Source organism: Urocitellus parryii, chromosome 6, assembly GCF_045843805.1.
Source record: "Urocitellus parryii isolate mUroPar1 chromosome 6, mUroPar1.hap1, whole genome shotgun sequence".
NCBI classification, from domain to species: Eukaryota; Metazoa; Chordata; class Mammalia; order Rodentia; family Sciuridae; genus Urocitellus; species Urocitellus parryii.
In genome coordinates this window covers 175,612,350-175,638,377 of record NC_135536.1, presented here as the reverse complement: position 1 = coordinate 175,638,377, position 26,028 = coordinate 175,612,350, and the positions used below count along the sequence as shown (strand labels likewise).

Genomic DNA, 26,028 nt, shown 5'->3' with positions numbered 1-26,028 from the left:
GCACCGCCTAGCGGAGCTTCCGCTGAAGGACTCTAGATCCGGCGGCTAGTGGAGGTGAGCGGCGGTCTGCGAGGGCTCGGTGAGTCACCTGCCCCTTGGCCGACCCCTGGAAATGCAGGTGGCTTATGGGGAAGTTGTCACAGTGGCTGAGGCGCGGGGCCTGGAGTCTGGGGTTCGTGCCCACCCCCGCTGCGTACTCCCGTGTGACCTTGGGCAAGTCACCCCACTTCTTCTGAGCACTAGCTTCGTCACCTGTGAAATGGGGATGATGAAATGAGCCTCACAGAGTTGCTGTGAGTTCTGTGCAGTAATCCTTGAAAGATGCTTTGCTGCATACTTAACACGTTGTAACCATCTAATCAAAATGTGGGCATGTTATAGGCTGTTGTAGCAGACTTACAAAATTCATCTGAGACCCCCGATAGACGCCTGCATCGCTCTGCAAAGCATTATACCTGTATCATCGCAATTGATTCTCACAACAGACTTAACAGAGATAGGTTCTGTTATTCTCATTTCACGCGAAAATGGAGATTCCCAGAGTTTAAGATACGTGCCCAAGGTTATCTGGTTAGGCAACATTTGGGTCCAATTCTGACTCTAATATCCGTACTTTTTTTTAATATTTATTTTTTAGTTCTAGGTAGACACAATATCTTTATTTTATTTTGATGTGTGCTGAGAATCGAACCCAGTGCCTCACGCATGCTAAGCCAGTGCGCTACCACTTGAGCCACATCCCCAGCCCTATCCATACTTTTAACCACAATGCTCTTATATCCCTCACAAAAGAAGGTGGGGGCTGTGAATATTTCAGTTACTGAAGTCTTAACTCCATGCCAAGTTGGGTTTTTAATATCTTCCTTAATTCTCATAACACCCCTGGAGGGTAGGTATAACATTTATCTTTCATTTATGGATGTGTAATTGGCAGCCCAGAAGGAGGCATTTGACTTGCCAAAGAGACAGAAATGGATGATTTTTTTTTTTTGGCGGGGGAGGCGGGTTCCTAAGAATTGAACCCAGGAGTGCTCAACCTCTGAGCCACATCCCTAGCCCTTTTTTATAAATTATTTAGAGACAGGGTCTTGATGAGTTGCTGAGATTGGTTTTGAACTTGAGATGCCTCCTGAGCCTCTAGGATTACTGGCATGTGTCACGGCACCTGGTTAGAAATGGGTGATTTTTAAAGTTCACACTAAAAGTGCTGATAGTAGATACTGCAGGTGATGAAGTTGGAAAGGTAACAGTGCATTATACACGTGTAGCACTTGCCACAAGCCATTTCCTAAAATTGCTTAAGTGTTCTAGAACTGGGAGATGCTGAGGGCATAGGAACAATGAGATTTGGGGCTGGGGTTGTGGCTCAGTGGTAGAGTGCTTGCCTAGCACGTGTGAGGCCCTGGGTTCGATCCTCAGCACCACATAAAAATAAATAAACAAAATAAAGGTGTTGTATACAACTAAAAAATAAATATTAAAAAAAAAAAAGAAAAAATGAGATTTGTTTATTGCTTTCAGCAAGCTCCCAGCTTACTAGAGATGGCAGAGTGTAAATTGTATTTGACAGAAAAGTGTGAATGTTATGTGTGTGTTTATTTGTTTGTTTTTGCAGCACTGGAAATTGAACCCAGGGCCTCACGCAAGTATTGTCCCACCGAGCTACACTCCCACCCATGTGAATGAGTCTCGTGATGGAGAGTTAGAAGAGAACTTTGGGAACTCAGAAGAGGATCCCAGCCTAAATTGGGGATGGTGGCCAGGGTAGGCTTTAGGAGGAAGCAGGGATCTGAAGTGATACAGAAGTTGGCCAGAGGGAAGATAGGCTAGCTAGAGAGGACAGCAAGTTTTAAAATTGAGAAGCTAGTGGCAATCAATACAGAGGTGCATAATAAATGCAGAAGTGAGGCAGTCAGGCCATAAATATTGGGTTCATTGAGAATGTGTGGTGTGGCCTGAGGGTATATCCCAGGGGTATAATACATGCTCAGCATGTGCAAGGCCTTGGTTTTGACACACTTTCACTCAAAAGTAGTGGAAAGTATATTTTCATCTCCTGTACTTTAGTCACTTAAGTCTTTTTCTGAGAGGCAACTATTGTTTCTTAGGCATGCTAGCAATATTATATATACCTAAAGATACATATGCCTCAATATTTCCTGCCACTCCCCAGATTTAAGTATAGCATACTATAGGTAGTACTGAGCACTTTTCGTCCTTGTTTTTCTTGTGTAAAGATTCAGGCTCATTTTCGTTTTTTCTTTTTTAGTTGTCAATGGACATTTATTTATTTATTTATTTATTTATGGTGCTGAGAATCGAACCCAGAGCCTCACTCATGCTGGGCAAGTGCTCTGCCACTGAGCCACAACCCCAGCCTTCAGCCTCATTTTCTAACAGTTGTATCTTATTCTGTTGTATGGATGTAGCAGGACTTATATAATTAGTTCCCCTATTGATGACATTCCCATATTTTCCATTCCTTTGCCATTAGAATCACTGCTGCACTGAATATCATTTTACAAATGTCCTCTTGAACTTGTATATCTGTAGGATAAATGTCTAGGAATGGAAGTTATTAGGCAAAGAGTTCATGCATTTGTAATTTTGATGGAAAGTAGCAAATTGTCCTTTATGAAAGTTGTGCTGTTTTCCACATGAGAGGGTCTGGGTAGGATGCTTTTGAAAGTAGCAGTTTGAGACTCTTGGAACATGAAAGGAGTCACACAGTAGATGCTGTCCTTTTGAAGGAACTCAAAGGAAGATGCCCTCAGACAGTGAGTGGTTTTTAGCAGGAAGCAGTATAGCAAGGTGGCTCTGGGCATGGGCTTTCGTTGAGTCCTGGCTCTCCTGGCTGGAGGAGCTTAGGTTAAGTTCCTTAAGCCTCTTGTCTCTTTCATCATTTCTGAATGTCAATAATAATGGTGCGTTTTGCCTTTTTTCTGGCACTCCTCTCTGGGTTCTTGGGCATGTTACCTTAGTTTTTTCACCTGTAAAACATGATGATGATGATGATGATGATGATGATGGTATTGTTGTTATTATTATTATTACACTGGGGATGGAACCTAGGGGCACTTTAACACCCCCAGCCTTTTTTTCTGTTTTTTCTGTCTTTTTCTGGGGATTGAACTCAAGGGCACTTAACCGCTGAGCCACATCCCCAGCCCTTTTTTATGTTTTATTTAGAGACAGGGTCTCACTAAGTTGCTTAGGGCCTTGCTAAGTTGCTGAGGCTGGCTTTTAACTTGTAATCTTCTTGTTTTGACTTCCCAAATTGCTGGGATAATAGGCATGCACCACTGTGCTGGCTTATTGTAATTATAATAATAATTATTATTATTTTGGTACTGGGGATTAAACTCAGGGGCACTTGGCCACTGAGCCACATCCCCAGCCATATTTTATATTTTATTTAGAGAGAGGGTCTCCCTAAATTGCTTAATGTCTCGCCGATGCTGAGGCTGGCTTTGAACTCATGATCCTCCTGTCTCAGCTTTCCAAGCAGCTGGGATTACATGTGTACACCACTGTGCCCGGCTTATAATTAGTTTTTAAGAAATGGTATTGCCATATTGGCCAGATTGGCCTTGAGTTCCTGGGCTCAAGTGATCCTCCTTCCTCAGCCTTAAAGTAGTTGGGTCTGTAGACATGTACTACTGTGCTCAGCTTGAAATAATATTATTAACCTCTTCATAGGCTTTTGCGAAGGATAAATGAATCAATATACACATGCTCAGAGCAGTATCTGTACATCAATAAATACATCAATAAATAAATAGTGTGTCTCATTCTTTTGCAGACTTTGGGCTGTTCAGCGCCATGCATCCTTTACAATGCATTCTTCGAGTACAGAGGTCTCTAAGGTGGGAACCGTTGACCTCTGTGTCCTGGCTCTTGTTCAAGACCTGTAAGGCACACAGCACTCTCCCCAGCACTGCATGCCCCAGTCCAGGCCAGCAGGAGGATAGAGTTCACAAGGATTTCAGCTCTAGGTTGGCCACTGGACCGACTTTTCAGCATTTTTTAAGAGCTTCAGCTCCTCAAGAGAAACCATCCTCCCCAGAAGCAGAGGACCCACCCCCCTATCTCACAGTGGATGAACTTCTAGGAAGGCAGAGAAAAGGTTGGTTTTACTTTTCTTTCTCTTTTTTATTTGTGTTTCTTCAGACTGGAGATTGAACTGAGGGGCCCTATACCACTGAGCCATATCCCTAGCCTCTTTTTTTTTCCCCCCCCCTGCAGTGCTGAGGATTGAACCCAGGGCCTTGTATATGCTAGGCAAGCACTCTACCAACTGAGCTATGTTCCCAGCCCCCATCCCTTTTTATATTTTATTTTGAGTCAGTGTCTTGCTAAAGTGCCCAGACAGGCCTGTAACTTGCAATCCTCCTGCCTCAGCCTCTGGAGTGGCTGGGATTACCTGTATACACTGGTGCGCTTGGCTCATTTTGTGTTTTGTTTTGTTTTGTTTTCCCTGTGGCCACCACATTGCTTCCAGGGGCTGGAGAGCCTCTTCATTTCTGGGATGAGTGTAATGTGTGGATTTAAACTTATTTTGCTCTCAGGCTGATAAACCGATCACTGGTCCTTCCTTTTCTGTTTTTATAACCATATTTCCTTATATTTTAAATGACATGGCTTGTAACTGGTGTATGTATATAACATGGCATTTCTTTTGTTAGGAAACGCTGCAATTAATTTGGGGTACATCTGGCAATCGATGGTATTTTAGGATAGAGGCAGTAGGGGACTTAGTGGGTAATCGGTTGCCTCAGGTGTTCCTAAGGCTCTTGACGCCTTTTGAGACATGTGACCCATTGTCATGTTCTTCTCATTGCAGTCTACCTTGAGACCTATGGCTGCCAGATGAATGTGAATGATACAGAGATAGCCTGGTCCATCTTACAGAAGAGTGGCTACCTGCGGACCAGTAACCTCCAGGAGGTACATGCATTTCCTGCTTTCTTGTGTTTTCTGGTCCTGGGGGAGACTGCGTTTATTGCTAATTCTTAAGTGCAGCCTGCTGGGAGAATCTTTTGTGTGGGGTGTACCATGGGACTGAGATGTACTTTTGTTCCAGCTTTTTTTTCCCTCCGTACTGGGGATTAAACTCAGCCACATTCCCAGTCTTTTTTGTATTTTATTTTGAGACAGGGTCTTGCCAAGTTGCTTAGGACCTTGTCAAGTTGCTGAGTCTGGCTTTGAAGTCATGATCCTCTTGCCTCAGCCTCCCCAGCCACTGGGATTACAGGCTTCTTCTTCTTCTTTTTTTTTTTTTTTTTTTTTTTTTAATATTTTTTAGTTGTTGGCAGACCTTTATTATTTACTTATTTGTTTATATGCGGTGCTGAGAATCGAACCCAGGGCCTCACACATGTCAGGCAAGTATTCTACCACTGACCCCAACCCCAACCCCTACAGGCTATTTTTGAGACTCTTATGATGACACTTAACTTTAGGCAAGGACTTAAGTTAACAACTTGCTGTGGGGAGGGGAGGCGGAGAGTTAGTACTTAGTGGGTACAGTTTTAGTTGTGGAGGATGAGGTAGTCCTACAGGTAGACGGTGGTGATGGTTGCATGACAGTGTGAACATTCTTAGTGCTGCAGAACATCATCGTGTTTGAAATGATAAAAGTTTGTGTATTTTTTACTAGGGTGCTGATTCTACAAAGCCAATTTCAAAGATCACAATTTTCCTTTTTCCCCTTGTTTTCTGTTCAGGCTGATGTGATTCTTCTTGTCACTTGTTCTATCAGGTATGAATTTTCTTCCCCAAGTAGGTGAATGTATCTTATGTAATTGTGCCAGAGCTAACAGCATGCAGTGGACTTACCAGTGGAGGCGAGCCCATGGCTGCATGTTAGCTGACTTGCAGTTTTCCTGCAGTGGAACTGGTCTTGAGGCAGCCGACTGCCATAATGCTGAGCACATGCTGTATGTCAGGTTCCCCGTGAACACTGTACATGTGTTAACAAGTTTAATTTTCATAACTGCGATATAAGGTTAGCCCTCTTATCAAACCTATTTTATAGGTGCAGAAACCCCAAAGTGTGTTGAGTCACCCAACCTTTCCTGAGGTCTTCCTTGTTATTAATGGCATATGTGTATAATATAACTGCCTGAGTGAGGGTGTTGTCAGTGGCTGGGGGAGAAAGAATTCTTCACAGAGATGCTTCCTGGCATCCATTAGGCGTGTCCGGGAAGCCCTTGGATGTAGGAAGCCGTTTCCGTGTATAGGCATGTTAGTGTTTCCTTAGCTGGCTGAGCCATCGACTGTGATTCATCATTTTTATTCTGAGGGTCTTTGCTGTATGGCACACAGTGAGGAGCTTTAGGAGATTCAGAAATGAACCCTTTGGGGCTGGGGATATAGCTCAGTCAAAGAGTGGCCCTGGGTTCAATCACCAGTAAGGAAAAAAAAAAGAAAAGAAGCCTTCTGTGGAGCCTAGCTTTAAGGAGCTTATTCTCATATTGGAACTAGTACAGATGTACAGATCACTCTGACATTCCATAGAAAATACTAGGTAAAGACTGAAACAACAAAAACAAATTGCTACAAACAGAGAAAACCGTAAAGTGGAAAGTGAGTTGAAGGGAGGAAAAACTCTTTTGCAGAGGTGGGGAAGGCTTTGAAAAGTAGATTGTTTTCTTTTTTTTTGGGAGGGGAGTACTGGAGATTGAACTCAGGGTACTCAACCACTGAGCTACATCCCCAGCCCTATTTTGTATTTTATTTAGAGACAGGTTCTCATTGAGTTGCTTAGTGCCTTGCCGTTGCTGAGGCTGGCTTTGAACTTGCGGTCCTCCTGCCTCAGCCTCCTTCTGGGATTACAGACATGCACCACTGTGCTTGGCAAAAGTAGACTGTTTTTCAATTTGGCTTATAGTCTTGTCAGGATTTGGGGATGTGTAGGATAGGTGTTATTCTAGGAAAAGTGGATTATAGCAAGCAGTGCTTCTTCAGTTGACCCAGCTAACTTTTCTGAGTATAAAGGTAGATATCATTTAAAAGGTTGAAGGTGGTTTTATTTCCTTTACATTGTTCTACTCTCCTAGATTTCTCTATAGATTATTTTTGGTTCAGTTTTGCCTCTCTTGATCTCTGTAGGGAGAAGGCTGAACAGACCATCTGGAACCGTTTACATCAGCTTAAAGCTTTGAAGACAAAACGATCCCGCTCCCGGGTGCCTCTGAGGATTGGGATTCTAGGTATCCGGTAATTTGCAGATTTTGTCCTTTTTGAGACTTGGATTCCAAAGGGGCTTATATGCTAGAGTTTCCTTTAGAGGCTCGTATCCCAGGGCATGAAGAAACCTTATATGCCCTATGCAATTCTTATTCTTAACATCAAAGGCTACAAGATTAAATGAGATAAAGCCCATAAAAGGGCTTTCCATAGTTCCTGGAAGTATAGGTGCTCAGAAAGTGGTATATCTTTCCTCCAGTCTGATGTAGCTCATGGTGGCATGGGATTATGGATGGGGTAGTGTTTGGAATTTGAAGGAGCAGCATAAAGTTTCAATGTAGGCACCTTTTGTCTGGACCCCTAACACATGCCTGAGTGAAGAGCCAGGCCTGCTTTGATTAGTGTGATAGCCACTAGCCGCAGTTATAAGAAAAAAGTTCACCTCAGTTGCTTTAGCCACATTTCCAACTGCTCAGTGGACACACAAGACAACAGTTACCAGGTTGGACAGCACATTCAATCATTTCCATTCAGCACATTCTATCACTTATTAGAATGTTCTGTTAGACAGTTTTGTCCTAAATGGCTGAGAAGCATATTTTAAAAAAATGCTCCCAGCCAGGCATCGTGGTACACATGCCTGTAATCCCAGCAACTTAGGAGGCTGTGGTAGGAGGATTGTGAGTTCAAAGCCAGCCTCAGCAACTTAGCAAGGCCCTAAGCACCTCAGTGAGACCCTATCTCTAAATAAAATACAAAAATAGGGCTGGGGATGTGGCTCAGTGGTTGAATGCCCCTGAGTACCAATCCTCTGTACCAAAAAAAAAAAAAAAAAACAAAACTCCTCTCCTTATTCTTTCTGTCCCAGAATTTAGTTAACATACTTAACATTATGGATTCTAGTCTGTGTCATTGTGGAATAAATTAATCCCTCATGATGAATCAACACACATTTAGAGTAAATCTGGTTATACTGATGAATGTAGTAAGAGATGCTGGAAGATGAGTTAGTGGAAATGTTTTTTTTTTTTTTTTTTTTTATAATATCTGTTTCTTTTAATTGTACACAATACCTTTATTTTATTTATTTATATTTATGTGGTGCTGAGGATCGAACCCAGGGCCTCGCACGAGCTAGGAGAGTTCTCTACTGCTGAGCCACAACCCCAGCCCAGTGGAAATGTTTTGTTTCACTTCACTTCCTTTGTTAGAGAAGCTCCTGAGCATATATCTATTAGGAATCTCAGAAATTTCAAGAATAATTATTTCTTTTAAATAGTAATGGTGGCAGAATATAAACAAAGTTGCCATTTTAAAATGTATGTTCTACAGTTGGACATGACACATGTCTGTAATCCCAGTGACTCAGGAGGCTGAAACAGGAGCATTGTAAGTTCCGGGCTAGCTTAGGCAACCAGTGAGACTCTGTCTCAAAATAAAAAGTAAAAAGGAAGCACTGGGGGTGTAGTTCAGTGGTAAAGTGCCCCTTGGTTTAATCCCCAGGACCTCCCCTGCCACACCCACACCCCCACATACACAAAAGAAAAAAAAGCATGTTCTATGGTGTTAGTTGGCTTTGTGTTACTGTGACCAAAATGCCTGACAAGAACAACTTTCCTTTCACCATCTATGCTATTCCCCTTCTCCCTCTCTTTCCCTCCCACCCCTATTCCCTGTCTAGAGGTAATCTTCCTCCCTTGCTCTCCCTCCCAACCCCATTTTGAGTCACTCCCTTATATCAGAGAAGACATTTGGCATTTGTTTTTTGGGGATTGGCTAACTTCACTTAGCATAATCTTCTCTAATGCCATCCATTTCCCTGTAAATGCCATGATCTTATCCTTTTTTATTGCTGAGTAATATTCCATTGTGTATAAATACCACATTTTTTTAATCCATTCATCCACTGAAGGCATCTAGGTTGGCTCCACAGTTATTTTACTCCTCACACATCAGATAGAGCTCTAATCTCTAGGGTATATAAAGAGCTCAACAAGACAAGCACCCAAAAAACAAATAATCCAATCAATATATGGGTCAAGGACCTGAACAGACACTTCTCAGAAGAGGAAATACAATCAATCAACAAATATACGAAAAAATTCTCATCATCTCTAGCAATCAGAGAAATGCAAATTAAAACTAAGATACCACTTCACTTCAGTAAGAATGACAGCTATTATGAAGACAAACAACAAGTGCTGGCGAGGATGCGGTACACTCATACACTGCTGGTGGGACTGCAAATTGGTGCAGCCAATTTGGAAAGCAGTATGGAGATTCCTTGGAAAACTGGGAATGGAACCACCATTTGACCCAGCTATTCCTCTTCTCGGACTATATCCAAAGGATTTAAAAAACTGCATATTACAGGGACACAGCCACATCAATGTTTATAGCAGCACAATTCACAAGAGCTAAACTGGGGAGCCAACCTAGATTTCCTTGGTTTTCTTATGTAGGAAGATGCAGGTTCCAGTGCTGCGATTCAAATTTGAAGGATGCAACTAAACTCTTTGAGAATTTTCTGTGCTATGGTCTGTGATTAAAGCTAGGGATGATGGATACTGAGAAGAAGGCATGAAAGCAGATGAGTTTGCAGGTAGATGCGTGTTTCTTTTCCCCGCCAGGCTGCATGGCTGAGAGACTGAAGGAGGAGATCCTCAACAGGGAGAAAATGGTGGATCTCTTGGCTGGTCCGGATGCCTATCGAGACCTTCCCCGACTGCTGGCTGTCGCGGAGTCAGGGCAACAAGCTGCCAATGTGCTGCTGTCTTTGGAGGAGACCTATGCTGATGTCATGCCAGTCCAGACAAGCCCCAGTGCCACCTCTGCCTTCGTGTGAGTTATTGCCCAGGACTTGGGAGATGAGACTCTTTTCCTTTTCACTTTTAAAATAACACATAACTTTCATTATGTTAAAAAAGTATATATATATATGTATATACATGTATACACACACATATATATGTATGTGGAATGGTACAAAACACAAAAAATGACATTGTAAGAGTACTTCACACCCATCATCCCTAGTCTCTAAACTACTTATTCTTTTGTGGTTCAGGGACTTGTGCATGCACGTGCTTAGCCACTGAGCTACATTCCTAGCCCTCTTAATTTTATTTTGCTTAGTTTGCCAGACTGGCCTTGACCTTGCAGTCTTTCTGCTTCAGCCTCTGAGATAGCTGAGATTGCAAGTGTGCACTACCTCCCCTCGCTGAATATTTCTTAAAGTGGCATTAAATTTTCTATGACAGGTTTTATAAATTTTTGCAAATTTTATTGGAATAGGCCCATTTATTTACATATTGCCTATGCTGCTTTCATCACTGCAGTAAGAGTTGTGTAGTTGTGACGCAGAGGAAGGCCTGTTTACCATCTTTTTTTTACAGAACAAGTTTGCTAACCTCTGTTCATTTTAATGGTATCTCATTCTGTTGTTGAAATAAATGTTCAGTAAACACAATAGCTAATATTTATTAAATAGTTCTTCAGTGAACATTTTTGATTCATATCTGTAATTCCTTAACATAAATTAAAAATTTTATACAGAGAATGCAAATTAAAGAGAGTGATTTAATTTGGGTATCTAGCAGTTGGATCAGGATTCTGTGAGAAATTCAGGGTCTTCTCTCTCTTCTCTCTGCGCATGCACACACACTGACCACTCTTTATGACACTTATATTTTTTTGATCTAGATATAAAAAGTTCAAATAGTGTGCCCATAAAAATAGAAGCTGGTAATGGTACACGCCTATATTCCTAGCCAGTTGGAAGGCTGAGGCAGGAGGAGTTTGAAGTCAGCCTTGGCAACTTTTTGAGACCTTGTTTTAAAATAAAAAATGAAAAGAACTGGGACTGTAGTTTAGTGGAGAGCGTACCTGGGTTCATTCCACAGAACTGTGACAAAACAAGTCAAGACAGAAGTTCATGTGTGGTGAGTCTGTAAGCAAATCCCTTCACCACCGAGCTGCCTCAGGCTAACCACTGTCTTCCATTTACAGTTTGGTTTGTGTTGTGTGACTAGACACTAGTTTTTAAAAGCTAAAAAATGTCTGCTTTAGTTCTTTATAGATCTCAGATTGTCCCAGTGTGACTGTGCAAGCTAGAGGATTCAGAGCCAAAAAGTAATCCCATGGGAACTCTTGGGGTCATGCCAAGACACCCTGCTCTGTTAACTAAGATCTGGTAACTTTCTTCCCCAGGTCAATAATGCGGGGCTGTGACAACATGTGCAGCTATTGCATTGTTCCGTTCACACGTGGTAGGGAAAGGAGTCGTCCTGTGGCCTCCATTCTGGAGGAGGTGAGGAAGCTTTCTGAGCAGGTGAGTGCTCCAGGCTCTCTTTCTATGATTGTGTCTTGGGAGGATGAGGACAACCTATTCTAATTTTATAGCCTCTGCTGTCTGTATGTTGTGCAAGTGTAGGACCATACCTGGCCAGAAATACTTGGGTGTATATCTTTGGTTCATCACCCACAAATTATAGGCTTTTTGCTTAGGAGGTAGCACAGTGCAATGGCTAGAGCATGAATTTAAAATCAGGTGACCAAATGTGAATTCTCTCTGTACTATTCTCTAGCCTGGTACCTAGGTATGTCATTTGACCATCTTCTTTGAAACACAGTTTCCCCATCTATGAAAAGAAGATAATACCTTCCTTGTAGAGTCATAAAAAAGATTGAGGAAAAGTTTTGATTTTTTTTTTAATATTTATTTTTTAGTTTTAGGTGGACACAATATCTTTATTTTACATTTATGTGGTGCTGAGGATCGAACCCAGTGCCTCGTGCATGCTAGGCAAGCACTCTACCACTGTGTCACAACCCCAGCTCCAAGATTGAGGAAAAGTTTTAAATTCCCTGGCATATAGTAGGTTTTGGGGGAATGACACATTAGTCTTTCCTTTTTAGGGGAATCTCCCACTTCTGTAGTTCATCTTATCACTGAGTCAGCTTCCTAGATCAGGGACAGAGAACAGATGAGGGGAGTGAGTCAGATTAAGGCCAGAGGAAAGAGATCTGCTTCCCTGCCTCTTTAGAGGAGTTGGTCCCTCAGCCTTTCAGCAGGTCTTTGCCTAGGCAAAGAGGACAGTAAGTGGCACTATGGTTCTTCTCTTCCGGTGGGCTCTCCCTATTTCCTTCCTTGTTTGACTTGGGACCTGTGGGAGCAGGCAGGTTAGCCTCTGCCAGTTCTAAGTCAGTTACTTGCCTCGTGATCACATTCTGGCTCTGTTCTCGAGTCTTTGCCCTCTTGTGCCCATTCCCAGATAATCCTGTCCTGGATTTGGTCTTTCTTGCTAAGTTGCTGAGGCTGGCTTTGAACTTGTCTTTTTCCTGCCTCAGCCTCCTGAACCCCTGGGATTATAGGTGTGCACCACCACACCTAGCTCATTTAGATTTTTATACTACAGTTGCAAAGAGAATAGAATATTGTGTATTTAACAGAATGTTTGTTATTTTTTCAAACAATGATTATTTATTGATTGATTGAAGTCCTCTGAGCTATATCCAGCCCTTTTAAAATTTTGAGACAGTCTCCTAAGTACTGAGACTATTGAGATCATCCTGCCTCAGCCTCCTAATCACTGGGATTATAGGCCTATGTCCCTTTCCTTTTAAGTATGTGCCTAGGCTGGCCTCAAAGTTGAGATCCTTCTGTCTCATATTCCTGAGTAGCTCCTGAGGTGCATCAGCTGGTTTAAAGCAGCTTTTTAAATGTCTTCTTTAATTTTTTTAAGTTTGATTTAAAAGATATGGGGGCTGGTAGTATAGCTCAGTTGGTAGAGTGCCTGAATTAGGTAGTAATATCGTATGAATATATCTGATTTTGACAATTCTCTTGTGATTATATAGGACAATATCCTTGTTTTTAATTTTATACTCAGAAGTATTTAAAATGGAAAAAATTTAAATACACAGAAAAGAGAGACTAGTATAAGGATCCCTCTCTCTGAGCTTACAGTCATCTATTTTTTTTTTTTTTTTAGTTGTTGATTGACCTTTATTTATTTACTTATATGTGGTACTGAGGATCAAACCCAGTGCCTCACACATGCTAGGCAATCGCTTTACCACTGAGCCACAACCCCAGCCCCAGTCATCTAAATTTAACAATGATTACATTGTGCCACATTTGTTTCATATATATATATTTTTGTTATTGATAAAATATTTCAAAATGGAGCCGGGCATTTCACTTGTAAGTAATTATGCATCTCTAAAAATTAGGATAATTTCAATATCATCAGTTCTAGCAAGACTAATAAAAATTGCTAACTACTGTCTCATCTTGGTCAATCCAAATTTATATTTCCCCATTTGTCCCATAAATATTTCTGCATATGTGTACGTGTGTATGTGTGTTTTTAGGTGCTGGGGATAAACCCATTAGTTTTTGTCTTTTTAATATGTGTGCATTTTATCTATCTATCTATTTATTAAAGTTATAGATGGACACAATACCTTTTATTTATTTATTTATTTCATGTAATACTGAGGATTGAACCCAGTGCCTCATACTTAAGAGGCAAACACTCTGCCACTGAGCCACAATCCCAGCCCTTTACCTACTTTTTTCCTACAATAAACTTTTTATTTTAAAATAACTTTACATTTACACAGAAGTTGCAAAGATAGTATAGAGAATTTCCTCTAATGTTAACAACTTAAAGAGATTTGGTACTTCAGTCAAAACTAAGAGACTAATGTTAGCACATTATATTAACAAACTTCAGACTTTATTTCGATTTTGCCATTTTTCCCACTAATTGTCTTTTTTCTTTCCAGGATCCAATCCAGGATCCTCGTTGCATTTAGTATATCCTTTTTTTTATATTATCAGTTTGTCACACTTTTTAAAAAATAGTCTTTGTGGAGACTGGAATCATGTCAGCTAAATGCACTGTTCTGGATTGAGTTTCTGATCAGAAGGGAAAAAAATTCTAAAGGATGTTATTTGGACAATTGAAAAAGTTTGATTTAAAAGATATGGGGGCTAGCAGTATAGCTCAGTTGGTAGAGTGCCTGAATTAGGTAGTAATATCGTATGAATATATCTGATTTTGACAATTCTCTTATGATTATATAGGACAATATCCTTGTTTTTAGTTTTATACTCAGAAGTATTTAGGAGTAAAAGTAGGATGTCTGCAGCATATTCTCAGAAGGCTTAAAGTGTGTGTGTTTGTGAATGGGAATGATACATAAATGGACACAACATTAGTTGATGAATATGGGCAAAGGTTATTTGAGAGTTATTTTATAATTGCAGTTTATGTTTGAAATTATGTCAAAGTTACAAAAATATTTCTGTAGCTACCTTTTTTATGACTTAAAAAAATTTTTTTTATTAGTTATTGATGGATCTTTATTCATTATTTGTTTATATGTGGTGTTGAGAATCGAATCCAGTGCCTCCCACATGCTAGGCAAGCACTCTACCACTGAGCAACAACCCCAGCCCCTTTTTATGACATTTTTCATACAAATTTTTGACACACAAATTGAAGACTAGTGTAATAAACGTGATTGTTCAAATTTGTTTTATCCATCTACTTCCTTCCATTTTTTTTTTCTGAAACGTTTTGAAACTAAGATTTTGGCATTAGCCTGCTTAACACTACATCTTCAGTATGTATCTTCTAAGAATATTTTCCTCTTCATAGCCATAATTCCATCATAATATGTTAAAAAAGATATTATCTAATATGCAGTCCATATTCAAAAGTGTGTTTTTGAGATAAGATTTTACTATGTTGCTGAGGCTAACCTCCAGCTGTTGGGCTCAAGCAATCCTCTTGTCTTGCTTTGGCCTCCTGTATAGCAGGGACTACAGGCAGGTGTCACCAGGCCTGACTTGGTTATTAGTAGTCAGGTATAAAACCTGGAGATTTAGATTATGTATTTTTGGTGAGTATACTTAATAGACTCATGTTATATGACATTCAGTTATCAAAATATGTCATAAATTAGCAATTGTTTTTGAACGTTGAGTTTGTTTCTGGTTTCTTTTGTTACTATTCTAAATAATGTTTTGAAGTTTAATTTTTATTTAAGTTTGTTTAGTTTTTTGGGGGTGGGGGATTGAACCCAGGCCTTAGCACATGCTAGGCAATGCACTACTACTGAGCTACTCCCCTCTTTTTAAACTTTGAGACAGGGTCTTTAAGTTGCCCAGGCGTGCTTCAGACTTGCTACCCTCCTGCCTCAGCCTCTTGAGTAGCTGGGATTATAGGAGTGCACCATCACACCTGGGTTCCTTAGAATTTTATTCTGCAGGTCAGTTCTTTAGATAAGACTCTGAAGCATGAAATTATTGAGTTAAAGATAGAACACATTTATAGTTGTCTCTTGATAGGTACAGCTAATTTTGATTAAGGCATAAAGCTACTCAGAAATTTTTAACTTCCTTCCAACATAGTTTTCCTTTTTTTAGGGGCTAAAAGAAGTGACTCTTCTTGGTCAGAATGTTAATAGTTTTCGGGACAATTCTGAGATCCAGTTCAACAGTGCAGTGTCTACCAACCTCAGCCGAGGCTTCACCACCAACTATAAAACCAAACAAGGGGGGCTTCGTTTTTCTCACCTTCTGGATCAGGTTTCCAGAGTAGATCCTGAAATGAGGATCCGTTTCACTTCTCCCCACCCCAAGGATTTTCCTGATGAGGTGAGTGTTATCAGTCAGTCGTGGGAAATTATGTCAATATCCTGAAGCATTCCAGAAGGCTGGACTCACTAGGGATGTTAGCAGAGACCTTGAGTCCTGCTTGGGGGACCTTGTGGTGTATCAGTATGTCACCCTCTGGATCTAATGCCTCTTTGGAAAAGTTTAATATCCAATAAAGTTGAGATGGAGATAGGACTGATATTGAAGAGGAGGTAAAGACCCCCTGTGGGATAGTGAGGGCTGAGCAGTGTTTTATCACAAGGTGGGCAGCTGCATGGCAGTGGTGGTGGCGGCGGTAACATTAGCATGGGGAAGATAGGAAGTGGGTAATGTGATGTGGTGGCAGATAGCCCAGGCTTTTGCTTTAGACAGACCTGGGTTCAAATCCCTGCTCTTCCACTGCTTTACCAGTAGAATTGTAAAGATACATTTTAACTCCTCAACCTCCTCTATAAAGTGGGGATAATAGTTACTTCTTACTTTGAGTGAGTTGTGACAAGATAAAAACTTCAGATTTAGCAGGGTGCTAGGCATTGCAATAGGTAGCCCACATGTAAAACCTTTCTTCTGATGTTTTTGGTTTTGGTGAAACATCTGTCTTTTGGCCCTACTCCTGCCTTTTCCCTCCTGCATTGTCTTCTTATTGAATTATTTAAGTTCTTAATGTGTGTTGTTGTTGGTGGTGGTTGTTTGTTTTTTAGTACCAGAGATTGAAACTAGGACCTTGCATATGCTAGACAAACATTCTACCTCTGAGCTACATTCCCACCCTTTTTATTCATTTTGAGATAGGTTCTAAGTTGTAGAGGCTGACTTTGAACTTGTGATCCCCTTTCCTCAGCTTCCTGATTATAGGTGTGTGCCACTGTGTTGGCCTTCATGTATTTTTTTTTTTTTTCAAGTACTAGGGATTGAACTGGGGAGCTTTGTCCCTGAGCTACATCCCAGCCCCTTTTTATTTTGAGATGAGGTCTTACTAAATTGCTGAGGTTGGCCTCAAACATGTGATTCTCCTGTCTTGGCCTCCTGCATTGCTGGAATTACATATTTGTGCTGTCACACCCAGCTTCATGAATTTTTTAAAAAATTTTAATATTTTTTAGTTTTCGGCGGACACATCTTTGTTTGTATGTGGTGCTGAGCATCGAACTGGGGCTGCACGCATGCCAGGCGAGCGCGCTACCGCTTGAGCCACATCCCCAGCCCATGTATTTTTTGATACAGATCCCTGGTCAACATGTTTTTCAGATATTTTCTTCTAGTTTTAATTCAATAGTTGATGACTATGCCTCAAAGATATAGATTTAGGTTTATTTAGGAAAATAAATACAAATTTAAGGGAAAATGGGGGAGGGGCGGAAATGGGGCAGGCTGTTGTGGGTAAAGTAAGGAATATGCGTTTTGTGCAGGCCATCTCCAGAGGGAGAAACAGTCTTGTGGTGTTTCTTGAGGTGGTTAATTAGTTTGTGAGGTAGATGGAAAAAATTGCTATTTATTCCTTCCTGGCTGCTGACCCTTGTATCAGTCCTACCTGATAAACTCCCTGGCTTGAATCTCATCTCTCCTTGCTTTCTTCTTCCCACTCTTCGAAATATCTGGGGGAGAGAGAAGATGGCTTGAGTAAAAGTTAGGAGTTTGGGTAATTTGGGTTTAATTTAATCAACCTTTTAATTACTTGAAAACAAACCCTGGAGGAGAAACAAAGTGGTATTATTTTCTGCAAGGTGCTGTGGTGGGATTTGGGGGCTCACAGTGTGTTCTGTTTAATCAGGTTCTGCAGCTGATTCACGAAAGAGGCAACATCTGTAAGCAGATCCACCTGCCTGCCCAGAGTGGAAGCAGTCGTGTGCTGGATGCCATGCGGAGGGGGTCAGACTTACTTGGGCAGGGGACATCCTGTACCTTTCCACTTTTCTTTAATGACCAAACAATATTAACACCTATCACTAGGTGGTGTTAGGAATCTAGCATGGTTTATGGCACATAGTAGGTACTCATAAAATCATTGTGTGAGTAGTGCCTGTGGACATTGGGACTTGATGTTCTTTATAAGCAGAATAAGAATTTAATCATTCATTTCATTTGTTTAGCATTTTTAAAAAAAATTTTATTAGTTTTTGATGGACCTTTATTTATTTATTTTTATATGTGGTGCTGAGGATCGAACCCAGTGCCTCACACTTGCTAGGCAAGTGCTCTACCACTGAGCCACAACCCCAGCCCTAGCATATTTTTTATTGAGCACCTACCATATGATATACTGAGTGATCGTTTTGTTTTTTCAGTACTGGGGATTGAACCCAGGGCTTGTAATCCTAGGCAAGTGCTCTACATCCCAAACTGGTTAATTTTAAGATAGGGTCTTGCTAATAAGTTGTCCAGGCTGACCTCAAACTAATGATCCTTCTCCTGCAGCCTCTTGGGTACCTGGAATTATAGGTGTGCACTGCCACATCTGATTGACTTTGAGGCTTTGGTCCTTTAACTTTTGAGAATAATGAAGTCTTTTAGGTCTTGAAATTTAAATGTAGCTCTGTTCACTTACTTTGGGAATAATAAGTATCACGGAGATAAGATTGCGGGGTGAATGGAACCCAAGGCTAATTGCATAGAGCCAGTACCTTGCCTTGATTTCCATAGTGGCAGAGAGCTTTAGAAATCCTCTTAAATATTTAGTGTGTCTTGATTTGTTAAGTAAAAAGCCTATTTAAAATAAAAATTCATAGTCTAAATTAAATCACGTTTGATCAAAAGGGCTCTTTAACCTACTACTACTGTGCCATGCTTTGTGAATGAGAAGTGATTTATAGTATTATCTTTAAAAATTTTTTTTAGTTGTAGATGGACACAATATCTACCTACCTATCTTTCTTCCTTTTCTTTTTTTTTTTTTTTCGTCACTGAGGGTCGAACCTAGTGCCTCATATGTGCAAGGCAAGTGCTCTACCACTGAGTTACAGCTCAGCCCTACTGTTATCTTTTTATAACATTAATTTAAAAAAGATTGGTGGGCTGGGGGTGTAGCTCAGTGGTAGAGCATTTGCCTAGAGTGCAAGGCCCTGGATTTAGTCCTCAGCTATGGAAAACAAAAAGATTGGTTCATCTAGGTCTTTCTTTTTGTTCTTTATTACAGATATTCAAGAGAAGCTTATGTGGAGTTAGTTCACCATATCAGAGAATCTATCCCAGGTATGTTTAAAAAACTGAGCATATTAGTCTGTTGTAGTTCATAGCCATCTTAGTCAGATATAGGCCACACCAATCCCTGTGACGCCATGTTATACTTTTCTTGCTCCTCTTCATTTTACCCCCTTCCCTCTTTTTGTGCATCTTTCTATTTTTTGATTTCTTGGTCCTTCTAGCAATATTCAGAGGTCTAGAATCAGCTTGTGGTCTCAAGGCTAAAGAGATTATTTTTCCTTAGTGATGTTGGGATCGAACCCAAGGTCTTATGCATGCTAGGCGTGCACTCTACCACTGAGCTACATTCTTAGGCCTGAGAGAGATTTCTGTAGTCTTTGTGTTTGTTTCCGAATATGTGGAAAAGATCTTTACCCTTCTTTCTTTTTCTTTTTTTTTTTAATACTGTTGAATGAACTAGGGATTCTCTACCACTGAGCTATATCTCCAGGTCTTTTTTTAAAATTTTTTAAATTTTTTATTTTGACATAGGGTCTCACAAAGTTGCTTAGGGCCTTGATAAGTTGCTGAGGCTGGCCTTTAACTTGCAATCCTCCTGCCTCAGCTTCCCAAGTCATTGGGATTCCAGGTGTGTGCCACTGCTCACACTGCACTGTTGCTACTGTTTAAAATTAACATGTGTTAAACTAAATTTAAAAGGATATGTTTTGACCCATAAATAGGTACAATTATCATATGTTTATTTAAAAAAAATAGAAGAATATTTTTGTATGAGGTGCTTCAAAATTTTCACTCATAAAAGCAGGACCAATTTGAAAATGTATACTCCTAGTGTGTTTCCTGTCATTTGAACTTAAACTACCTTTTCTAGTGCCGGGAGATGCAGGCTGAGAAGGTAGCTCTGGCATTGATCATGGTGGAGAAGCAGGTCCATCCTCCTTGCTCTGATGGTGTTTCTGTTTTACTTTGGTGTGGCCTGAGTATCCCAGAACGCCTTACACTTACCCTCCTCTCTCTCTAATCCATAATGTCAAAGGCTCCTCTTGAAGGTAAGCAGCATCATCCTCTTGCCCTTTTTCCATTGTTGTGTATCACAGGTGTGAGCCTCAGCAGCGATTTCATTGCTGGCTTTTGCGGGGAGACAGAGGAAGACCACCTGCAGACAGTGTCTTTGCTTCGGGAAGTTCAGTACAACATGGGTTTCCTCTTTGCCTACAGCATGAGACAGGTGAGCCCTAGGATGGGGAAGAGCTGACCAGCTTGGGGCTGTTTATAGACACCTGGGCCGAGAAGAGGGGCAGGAAGGCAGTCCTTGCAAAACCACAGGATCTTACTCTTCTTTTTTATTTTTCAAGTTACCTCTTGTCTACTCTTTGACACAATTCAGCAATTTGAGATGAAAAAAGATTACTGTGCCAATGTTCCTGTTTATTAAATATTTTAAATGATATTTAGGTTGTTTAACATTTTAATTTGGAAGGAAAGAGACTTATTCTGATAAGAAATCTAAAAGATTTCTCAACATAAACTTCTTTTCTGGTCTATGAATGTTTATTTTACAGAACCCTCTTGTCATCTTACCAGCCACCCTTAACTATTTTTAATTGCTATTTTTCTTGGGGTTTCCCCTGTAACATAAATTCCCAGGAAAATAAAGCAGATTAGAAAGGAAAGGAAGAATAATTCCAAGAAAGATAATTCTGGTCTGCCATTTTCTTGGTGGTGGGAATTGATTTGCATGGGTCACTCATCATCCCCCAGTCACCTTAAACCAGCATGCCTGGAGCTCAGGAAAGCTGACTGACAAAGGAACCTCAAGCTCATTAATTTGTTTTAAATCCCACTGCCTAATGTTCTGTAGGCAGTGTAAGTGGGCCAGTGTATTTTCATGTCTTTTGCAGAATTACTTCAAAGAGACAAAGCTTCAGAGGAGCTTTTAGATTCTGTTTTGCTTCTTTTCCATGGACATCACAAATTCTTCTTTTTTTTTTTTTTTTTGGTAGTTGTAGATGGACAGAATGCCTTTATTTTATTTGTTTTTTTATTTTTATGTGTTGCTAAGAATCGAAGCCAGAGCCTCACGCATGCTAGGTGAGCGCTCTGCCACTGAGCCACAGCCACTCCTTTTTTTTCTTTTTTGGTTATCAGGGATTGAACCCAGGGGAGCATAACCACAGAGCCACATCGCCAGCTGTTTAGCCTTTTTATATTTTATTTAGAGACAAGGTCACAGTAAGATGGAAGGGCCTTGCTAAATCGCTGAGGCTGGCCTTGAACTCTTGATCCTCCTGCCTGATATTATAGGTGTGAACCACCATACCTGGCACAAGTTGTTATAGGATGTCTGTGGGCATTGAATATGAGTGTTCATTTGGGGCCCCGATTCCTAGTTAGTGTTAGGATTATAGAAGACTTGAATCAAATAACCTAGTAGATGAGGACAGGTACTCAAATTGTGCCTTTGCCACTTAGTAACTATGTGACATTGGGCAAGGTTCTTGGTTTTCTCATTGGTGAAATGAGGATAACATTAGTTCCAACTTAATAGGGTTGTTTTTGAGTAGTCAGTAAGAACACATATTACTTAAGTAGTATTCTGAGCACAGTAAGTGCATGATAAGGGTAAGTTATTGCTAACAAGACAGAATGGAATAAGACCCAAGTATTTTAGGCTCTGTTTTTCTCTTTGGATTTTCTTATTCTTTCAAAGGGAGATTGGTTTGAATGTTCACATGATAGAGTATAGATTTTTCTTTTATTCCATAGTTTTGTCTAACTCGTTGTTTCTCCAGCTGTTTTGAACATGATTTTTTAAGTACATTAAGAAATATATTTGAACATTTGCACAACTTTGGTTTTGGATGTTTAAAGACTTTTCAAGGGGCTGGGGATGTGGCTCAAGCGGTAGCGCGCTCGCCTAGCGTGCGTGCAGCCCGGGTTCGATCCTCAGCACCACATACAAACGAAGATGTTGTGTCTGCCGAGAACTAAGAAAAAATAAAATAAATGTTAAAATCCTCTCTCTCTCTGTCCCCCTCTCTCTCTCACTCTCTTTAAAAAAAAAAAATAAAGACTTTTCAAGTATAATTCATTTTGTTGACTAGGTAATACATGCTTATGGTGTAAAATTCCAAAGGTTAAAATGACATAAAGTGAGAAGTAGTTCTTTCTTCTTCTCAGGTTGCCTAGTTTTTCAGTTCTTTCCTTGGAGGCAATCGCTCTTAGTAATTTCTTCTATAACCTTCCAGTGTATTTCATGTATTTATAAACACATTTATATGTGTTTATTCTACATCAAAGATCTACATGTTAATCTGTATATATTTCATTTAATAACATTTTGAAGACCTGTTTATTTAGTACATATTGAGCTATTATTCTTATACAGCTGTATAATACTTCATTGGGTAGATAAATTATAATTTGTTTTACTAGTTGCCTATCTATAAGCAATGAGGCTGCTTTGTACCTTTTGTCTTTATAAACAGTGCTGATGAGTAACCTAATACATGAATTATTTAGTATAACCCTTTGTGATAAACATCAAGAGTAATTTTGAGTCTGTTTTTTTTTTTTTAAACTTAACCCAAGAATCTTTATTTATTTATTTATTTGGTGGTGCTAGGGATTGAACCCATGGTCTTGTGCATGGGAGGCAAGCACTCTACCAACTGAGCTATATCCCAGCCCCATGTCTATGATTTTTTATATGCTAAATTTAGAATTTGACCCTTGCAAAAATGCAATTCCACTTCAGAGAGAACCTTTTTCTCTTGGAATGTTCCCAGATCCAGAGAAATCTCTCAGTTCCTTACATGTGTTTCTGTCATGTGTCTGTAACTTGCAGGTAGATTGAACATATTTTCTCCATACCTTACAAATAGATTCTATGTCTTTACTTACCTCCATCTTCTCTTTTTTGTAGAAGACACGGGCTTATCATAGGCTGAAGGATGATGTCCCAGAAGAAGTAAAATTAAGGCGTTTGGAGGAACTTATCACTGTTTTCCGAGAAGAAGCTTCAAAAGCCAATGGGACCTGTGTGGGCAGTACCCAGCTGGTACTGGTAGAAGGGGTAAGGCCATATGTATAAGTATATATTTTATTTTTATTTTTATGGTACTAGGGATTGAAGCCAGGGCTTACCACATGCTAGGCAAGCAGTCTGCCACTGAGCCACACTCAGTACCTTTTTATTTTGAGACAGGGTCTTGCTAAATTTCCCATGCTAACCTTGAACTTGTTGATTTTCTGCCTCAGCCTCCTGGAATTTCAGGCATTTACCACCATGCCTAACATATTATTTTTTAGAACGCAGTATATTTCTCCTTTATTTATATCTTTTTTGATGTTTTTAGTTAAAGTTTTTTTGTAATTTTCAGAATATAAGCCCTGTACATGTTTTATAACATCTACATGTATTTCATTTAAATTATATGTATGTATGTATGTGTGTGTGTGTGTGTGTATATATATATATATATATATATATATATATATATTTTATACATGAAAGAGTCTGTCAGAGCTGACAAATCAAGGCACATCCCTCCATAATGGAGAGAGGCTCATTTAAAATCTTTTTGGAGCTATTGTAAATGGTATTGTGTTTTCAGTTTTGGTATCTGTTCATTGCTATTGTATAGAAATTGAATTTTTTATGTTTATCTTATAGTCTATTAACCTTCCTGAATTCAGTGGTTCTAGCAGGACTTTTTTTCCCCCTCTTGGTAGATTCTTTGGGATTTTCTTGTTTACAAACATGTCATCATGTTTTTTCTTCCTTCTTGATGTAACAAAGTTCCCTCTTTTGTTGTTCCTTCTCTATTTATTGGAGGAACTTATCACTGTCTTTTGAGAAAAAAACATTTAGAGAACCTCCCTTTAGCCAAATTCTCTTGGTTTCTTTCACCTTCGAGGGCCTTCACTTCTGTCTCACTACTGAAGGGTGTTTTTGCTGGATGCTGGGTTCTGGGTTGGTAGTGCTTTTCTTTTAGCTCTTGAAAACTGTGCTACTTCCTTCTAGCCTCCATTGTTTCTGATGGGAAATTGCAGGATTTTCCCCTTGTAAGGGAAGACATTTTTCATTCACTGCCTTTAAGAATTTTGTTTGCTTTGGTGCTAATGATTAAATGATATTCAGTTTAAGTGTCTGGATTTTATTCAGCCAGGCAGTTAACTTGTTTGCAGTTCAGTTAGATCCTTTCAAGGCCTAGTTTTTCTGTTCCTTTTTTTTTTTTTTTTTTGACATTTTTTAGTTGTAGAGGGATACACAATATCTTTGTTTATTAATTTATTTTTTATTTGGTGCTGAGGATGGAACCAGTGCCTCACACATGCTAGGCAAGTGCTCATCCACTGAGCTCCAGCCCAGCCCGTGTGGTTTTCTTTTCTTTCTTTTTTTGCAGTGCAGGGAATGAAACCCATGCCTTATGCATGGTAGGCAAATGCTCTACCACTGAGCTACACCGCCAGCTCTCAAAGCTGTTTTTAATCGTGTTAGAAGCACTTTTTTGTTTTGGGGATAATTCAGCATTACGACTAAGTTATAGCCTTAGTTGGGTGTGGTGGTGCACACCTGTAGTTCCAGCTACCCAGGAGGCTGGGGCTGGAGGGTTTGAGCGTAGCCTGGGCAACACAGACCCTGTCTCAAAAAACAGACTCACCCTTTCAGGAGTTGGCTACTGAATGTTCCAAGGAACCAGTGAAGACTATTTGTTGGCAAATCAAGTGATTTTCAGTCCTGTTTCAGCTCTGGGAATGGTTCAGCTGACAGTTTCCAGGTTGCTCTCTTTGGCTAATTTCGTGGAGTTTGACTCTGTACTTGAGTTTTCAGCAGAGACTCATGGGAATTCCATGAATATTTCTAGAGTTTTTTTTTTTTTTTTTTTTTTTTCCTACTGACCTCCCTTCTTTCTAGTTTGCTACCAATTTTTTAGCTTTCTCAGGATGTTTGAACCTGATCCCTTTCTTTCTCTATTTTTTTTTCTTTCCATACTGGGAATTGAACCCAGGGCCTTGGACATGTTAGGCAAGCACTCTATCAACTGAGATATATCCCCAACTCCCAGGCCCTTTTTTTTTTTTAATATTTTTTTTTTAGTTGTAGATGGACACAATATCTTTATCTTCATTTATTTATTTTTATGTGGTTCTGAGGATCGAACCCAGAGGGCCTCATGCATGCAAAGCAGGCGCTCTACCATTGAGCTACAGCCCCAGCCCCATCCCAGGCCTTTTTAATATTTTATTTAGAGGCAGGGTCTCGTTCAGTTACTTAGGGCCTCACTAAGTGGCTAAGGCTGGCTTGGAACTAGCAATCCTCCTGCCTCAGCCTCCTGAGCTGCTGGGATTACAGGTATTTACCATTGTGCCTGGCAATTTCTGTCACTTAAAATGGGTGGAAGAGAAAGACTTCGGCATTTTCAAGAAGTTAATCCCATCACGGTGGTTCACTTATCCTTTAGCCTCATGTTGTGTAGGAGACTGTCATTTTGAATCTGCCTGTTCAATAGGGGCAGGTAATCCAGGCCAAACAATCCCAGAACACTCTGATTACTATGAGACTGTGTAACATGAATGTTGATTTGCCAAGTGCATAACCTATAAATACCTGGGCTTTAGGCTTGTTAGAAGTTCATTTCTTCAGAAAGCACTTCTGCCTAGACTCATTGATTGAACGATTCATTAAAGTGCAGTTATCAATGGAGTATGGTGGCAGGCCCGTCCCAGCTACTTCAGAAACTGAGGCAGAAGGATCACAATTTTTTTTTTTCCTTAAAATATTTATTTGGGGCCTGGGGTTGTGGCTCAGTGGCAGAGTGCTTGCCTAGCATGTGTGAGGCACTGGGTTTGATTCTCAGCACCACATACAAATAAATGAACAAAATAAAGGTTCATCAGCATCTAAAAATTTAAAAAAAATATATTTTTTTGGTTGTAGATGAAACAATATTTTTATTTATTTATTTTTTTATGTGGTGCTAAGCATTGAACCCAGTGCCTCACACATGTGAGGCAAGTGC

The 26,028-nt window shown here is 40.1% G+C and overlaps 1 protein-coding gene across 4 annotated transcripts in view; it reads left to right on the top strand.

Annotated features, from left to right (window-relative positions):
• Positions 1 to 26,028, top strand: part of Cdk5rap1 (CDK5RAP1 mitochondrial tRNA methylthiotransferase) — a 31,539-nt gene continuing 5,511 nt past the window's right edge. The window contains exons 1-13 of one of the 4 annotated variants that reach the window (XM_026383261.1): positions 6 to 79; positions 1,616 to 1,764; positions 3,803 to 4,126; positions 4,844 to 4,947; positions 5,727 to 5,761; positions 7,114 to 7,214; positions 9,822 to 10,032; positions 11,401 to 11,521; positions 15,632 to 15,862; positions 17,634 to 17,731; positions 18,996 to 19,051; positions 20,101 to 20,231; positions 22,929 to 23,078. In XM_026383261.1, coding sequence (XP_026239046.1) covers positions 3,823 to 4,126; positions 4,844 to 4,947; positions 5,727 to 5,761; positions 7,114 to 7,214; positions 9,822 to 10,032; positions 11,401 to 11,521; positions 15,632 to 15,862; positions 17,634 to 17,731; positions 18,996 to 19,051; positions 20,101 to 20,231; positions 22,929 to 23,078 — 1,542 coding nt within the window. In that variant the 5' untranslated portion in view covers positions 6 to 79; positions 1,616 to 1,764; positions 3,803 to 3,822. The other 3 variants (XM_026383264.2, XM_026383260.1, XM_026383263.2) reach the window with 3 other exon arrangements.